Source organism: Procambarus clarkii, chromosome 38 (assembly GCF_040958095.1).
Source record: "Procambarus clarkii isolate CNS0578487 chromosome 38, FALCON_Pclarkii_2.0, whole genome shotgun sequence".
Taxonomy (NCBI): domain Eukaryota; kingdom Metazoa; phylum Arthropoda; class Malacostraca; order Decapoda; family Cambaridae; genus Procambarus; species Procambarus clarkii.
The window spans coordinates 37975625-37981823 of record NC_091187.1 but is presented as its reverse complement, the minus strand read 5'-3'; the positions used below and the strand labels follow the sequence as shown (position 1 = coordinate 37981823).

The window sequence follows — 6199 nt, the reverse complement described above, 5'->3', positions numbered from 1 at the left end:
ATACTGTATCCATGCTTTAATAATAGTTTGAACTAATATTGTAAGTTAATGAGATTCACAATTTTGTTTTTTATTAAAGCTATTATCTTTTGACCAATATTTACCTGTTTAAAAATCCCATTACCCTGTATTTCATGAAAATTATTAATATTTTGAGAGCACATTAATAGATAAAACTGTATTAAGCCTTTTAGTCCATACATGGCAGCTACTGTTTATTCCAACCGAAAATCATTTACAAATGTGGCTAATCTATGATTGACATAATCAAGTAAATCTATTACCAACTTTATGCTAATTTCTTTTTTTGGGGAGAACAACCCTTAATAAGATTTTTCAATTTTGTAGATGACATCTGAAAAGCGGTATGCAGTGGTAGGCTTCAATGATCGTAGTGTGGGTATCATCTCCACAACCTGGATTGAAAAATCTGATGATGTAAGCATTACTTTGAAACTAAAAAATTGCATATATTGAGTTGCTTTAAAAATATTCCAAATTAGTGCTAAAATTAGCATGTAACAGTTTATTTTGACTTTTCAGGAAACCATATTGTGCTGGTGGCCACGGAGCAGGCATACAGTTAGTGCCCAAAAGCACGAAAAGCCAGACACGACAAATTGGCGAGTGCATGTCGTATCAACAATCCTATCAACAACTGGTAGGTATTAAATTTATAATTATTAAGATTTAAGATACAAGACACCTATTCATTCATTCACCATAACTTTAACACTGCAGACAAAAACAGCATTATAATTATATTTTAATCACAAGATGGGTTTCCTCATAGCTACTTAAGACTTTTGTGCCCCAGTTATAAGTTCCAAATCATGTACGTTGTTTTATTAAACATCTCTTTAGGAAGCTGATTTAAGTTATTTCTTAGTGTTCACTACTCTACTAGGTAACGATAAATATATATCTCGCTGATATATTACTAATTATATTCAATTATTACAGATGATTTTGACGTTGCAAAACGAAGATGCTTAGCTGCGGAAGACACTTCAAATGTCGAAACTGAAGACGATATGGGCTATCCTCGACAACGAAAAAGGAAACCATGCTTCAAATATGAAGAAGAGAATTCCGAGAATAACAAACGTAAGCATTGATAACCTACTACAGTAATTTAAAAAAAATTTGCAACTTGAAAAATGCCATTCAATACATTAAACAATTTAAATAATTTCAGGCAATCATCACTCCCCAGCAAACACAGAACGTTTGTGGACGTTTTTAAATGGTTCCACAAAGGTAATACTGTAACTTTTGACATAAATACGTATATCTGATGTTCTTAAAACCAAAGGATATAACTAAAAACATATATTCTTGAGACACAGTTTTTTAAGATTTATGTAAAAATTTAAAAATAATAGTGAATGCTATGGTATTATAATGTTTTCATGCTTTATATTTAAGAATAAATAATTTTCAGTCAACATTTAGTTTTTTTTGTTTACTTTCTGTAAAGCTATCCAATTTACGTTCTTATAACATAAATATAACATTTATATGACGTCAGTATAACGTTATTTACACGACATCATTACGTTATTATGATGTTATATTAACGTATAATTCCTGTGTGAAAACCAGAATATATATTGAACTTTATGTTTTAAACCTTGTAAAGTTATCATAAAACTTGGAATAAGACGGTAAGCATGCTTTACTTATGAAAATATACAAACAAATCAACAAAAACATTTTAACATAAAAAACATAAACATAACATAAATTAATTGCATGCATGGGAGTTAACTGGAACTCTGTAATATTGCATACATGAACCTTAAGGTACAAACCCAGTGTATTTACTCATGCAGTTCTTTCCTAAATCTAAATTTTTCCAATTTTTACACTTTGTTTCGAGTTCTGTCTTGTGTTGCTACTTTTAATACCCCATTAATGTCCCCTTTGTTATGTCCATTCATCCCATTGTGCACCTCTACCATATGTCACTCCTAATTCTTTGCTTTTCTAGAGAATGTAATATAAGCTTTGACAATCTTTCTTCATATGACAGGTTAACAGGTAGAACAAAGATTACCATTTATATATGGATAACTATTATAAGTCGGTTTGAATGAGTGAATTGCTGCTTGAAGATAGGTATATACACCTGTGGTACTATCAGATTGCATCGTGGTGAGCCTAAAACCCTTCAGATCCAAGCAAAGGGTAAAATGCCAGCAGATACAATTGCGAACACATTGATACCAAAATGAAAGACATATGACGAGAATTGAGGTAACCAAAGTGAAAAGAGTGTTCACATTACATTGCACTAGAGTGCTCCCGGGTTACTTTCTCTCACTTTCTCTGTTTTGTGCGGATGGTACACCTTGCTTTTGGAGTTTATATGCATTTAAACCTGTAGATAATTCTATTGCTAACACATTGATACCAAAATGAAAGACCTAGGATGACAATTGGGGTGACCAAAATGAAAAGAGTGTATACATTTTATCGCTCTTGTGCGCTCCCTGGTAACACACTCTCGCTTACTCTGTTTGTTGCGGATGGTAAGCCGGGCTTTTGGAGTTTATATGCCTTTAGTCCTGTAGAGAATTATATTGCGAACACATTGATGCCAAATTGAAAAAACTAGGATGAGAATTGAGGTAACAAAGTTGAAAAGGGTATACACTTTTCAGTATTATCACGCTCTCTAATGTAATGAGAGTTGCCTGAGGGTGGCTCAGCTTTCTTTTTCTGGTACCCTTGGCCTACATTCATCTTGTCGACCGGTGGAGCGCGCTGCTGTCTTTGACATTATATGCACATAGTTCTGTTGGGAATTCTATTGCGAACGCATTGATACCAAAATGAAAGACATAGGACGAGAATTAAGGTGACAAAGTTGAAAAGAGTATACACTTTTCAGTATTTCCGCGCACTACCAGGGAATGTCCAAACAAAAATGGAGAGAGTGGAGGGGTAACTTGCCCAAAACGCGAAAGTGTTTGGGGAGATTAACTTTCGTTCAATACTATTATGCAAAAGGAGCCACACATCTATGGTTCATCCAATAAAATCAGCAGACTTCTAGATGTTACTACTGCTCGGCTTAGACTCGGTTACAAGTATTTCTGGGAATTCTCATTATCTGCCGATGTAGACCTGACCAAATGTTAACTGTCAACAAAATTATTTGCACACCCTCCCTCACTATGTGATAGTGAATTCAGAGACAATTCTATAACCAATGTACCAACGATGTGTCAATATTTCATTCAAAATGATCTGGTACCAGAAATTTTAGCCAAATATCCCCAGTTTGCTAACTGTAAGTAGTAACTAAGTGATTGTAACCTATCCACCGCTGCCCACTGGATGGGGAGCGGTGTGCAGGACAAACATATCAATTGTGACACTAGCTCTCCACATATGTCAGTTGCTTAATTTAGAAACTGTACTTGTGATCGATCTCGAACCTATTGTTGATGTGACGACTTATACTGAATTTTGTAACTAGCTCATCAAGATTGTAACTTGCTTAGCTAAATGAATTGTTGGGTTCAGTCCCTGAGCCCATTATGTGCCTCTGCAACCCTTTCCACTACCGCCCACAAGATGGGTATGGGGTGCATAATAAATGAACTAAACTAACTTTAAGGCATCCTGAAAGAAAGCTTGGAGGGCTTGAAAAATTGCAGAACGAAGCCTTGAGGATAATCCTTGGGTGCCTTCGTACCACAAAGATACTTAATATGAGAAAGGAACTTAATATTCCGAGCGTTGTTTATCGTGTTACTGAAAATAACTGTCAAATTGGTATAAAAATGCTTAGGCTAGCTCATCCTAACCCTTGCACAGAAGCCCTCCAGAATTTCTTTATAGAATGTAAACATTGTTTCAAATAGATAAATAAAATTGGAACTGAACTCAGAAAGTATCAGATTTATAATTTGTACCAAGAGAGACAACAATAGCACTTTCCTGCACTGTAGGAAATTACACCCTTTTCAATTTTAATCCCTCCCTTTCCATCAAAGGAGCAAATTAGAGATCAGTCCCAGCTTTGTCTTGAGGCAAAGCTCAACGTCTTAAGCCATATTGATGCTCTGTCCACAGAGCATTCTCTCTCTCAAATCATATACACTGAAGGTTTCCTACAGCGCCCAACGGGTGCAGCTGGAAGTGCAGTTGTCCTGGCAATAGGATATGACTTATATTTTGAGTGGGGAGTCCGTATAAACAACTGGGCCTCTACCCTTCAGACTGAACTATTTGCCTTGCTCCTTGCACTGAAATGTGTACAAGTATCCAAACTTGATACATTAGTTGTAAGTGACTCTTTATCATCCTTAATTGCTCTCAACTCTTTAAGACATAACTGTAACATGCTTGTGTCTGAAGCTAGACACAAATACAATAACAACTTGAGGAACCTTATCATAAACAATAATCTCAACAAAAATCACATAGTTCTCAGAGGTGATTTCAATATTGACCTAGGGCTACAAAATAACCCTCAAGTAGACTGTTTCCTCAACAGCATGAATTCCTGTATGCTCATCCCCGCAATCACCAGGCCCACCCGAGTCACTCAAACATCTGCGACTACCCTGGATCACTGATGGACCAACATAACAGCTCCTCTTACATCAAGTATAATCACTGACAGAACAACTGACCACTATCCTACCTTCCTTGTAGCGAACATGGCCATAACACCACCAGGTAACAAGAAAATTACCTTTAGGTTACAATGTGAAGCGGCAATAGGCAATCTCACAAATGCCCTCCACAATGTAAACTGGGAATCTAAATTTATCAATACACAGGATAATAATTCGTTAACTAGCCTCTTTCCAAAATTTAAAGCCTTTACAATACTTATTGTCCTCTCCTCACCAAGCAAGTAACTGGCAAAAAGGTTAAATAATCCCTGGCTCACTAATGGCATACTTAAAGCAATCGACAAGAAACATGAATATGAAAAAAAAAACTTAGGATTGGCCTAGTTGGAAAAGAAGTAGTTAAGAGGTATTCATCAGTGCTTACCAGTATAATAAGAGCAAAGCGTTCCTATTACGAGAATAGATTCAAAGAAGCAAAAGGCAACATAAAAAGCACATGGAGAGCCATCTCTACCATCCTAGGAGCTAAACAACATTCACATAATAAGATAAAAATCTCCAAGGATGGTTATACACCTGCAACAGATCTTGAAACAGCAACTGAATTTAATAGCTTCTTTTCATCGTTTGGTGCTCACCTTGCCCGAAAAATCCCAGAGACTCAGACATATGTTACCACATATCTTTCACGCAGCTATCCAAACTCTCTTCTCCTCTCTCCGGTCAGCCCTACAGATGTTGTGTCCATCATTCACTCGCTAAAAACCAAAGCTGGGAACATTAGTGAAATACCATCGATGGTACACAGGCGTGCCTCCCATGCCCATGCACCATCCATAGCACTGCTGTTCAACAAATCCATAGAGTGTCATACCTTCCCTGATATCCTTAAAAAAGCAAGAGTAACGCCAGTTCATAAAGGAGGTAACACGGCAGACATAAATAATTACAGACCCATATCGAATCTACCTATATTATCAAAATTATTTTTTTTTTTTTTACAAACAGCTCTACTCCAATCTTGTAAAATTCAATATACTAAGTCCCTGTCAGTTTGGCTTCCGCTCCCAAAAGAGTACCAATGATGCTATTGTTAGTCTGCTTGACTTAATCTTCTCAGCCCTTGACAAAAGTGAGTTTCCAATTGAACTCTTCATCGGCCTGAGAAAGGCCTTTGATACTGTTAACCATAACTACCTCTTACTTAAATTCCACCATTATGGAATCCGTGGCCTTGCCCTAAACTATATCCGATCCTATCTTAGTAACAGACACCAATATGAAGCCATCAATGATATAACCTCTCCCACTCTACCACTTAATTACCGTAAAGGTGCCACAGAGCAGCATCCTAGGACCCTCCTGTTTCTTATATACATCAATGATCTCCCTAATGTCTCTAACATACTTAAACCTATATTGTTGGCTGATGATACTACTCATCTACTCTGACCCCAACCCACTCCTGTTAAATAATGTTGTAAACAATTAATTAAAAAAAGTCTACTTGTGGATGTCAACCAACAAACCTCACACAAAACATAGAAAAGACCTACTATATCTTATTTGGAAACAAATCAACAAATGCAATTCAGCTTCAGATA

The 6199-nt window shown here is 36.4% G+C and overlaps 1 protein-coding gene across 1 annotated transcript; it reads left to right on the top strand.

Annotated features, from left to right (window-relative positions):
* Nucleotides 1-243: 243 nt before the first annotated feature.
* On the top strand, nt 244-1118 carry LOC138372336 (uncharacterized). Its single transcript, XM_069337617.1, has 3 exons — nt 244-438; nt 544-661; nt 964-1118. The coding sequence occupies exons 1-3, from the start codon at nt 349-351 to the stop codon at nt 1116-1118; spliced, it is 363 nt and encodes a 120-aa protein (XP_069193718.1). The 5' UTR covers nt 244-348.
* The last annotated feature ends 5081 nt before the right edge of the window (nt 1119-6199 follow it).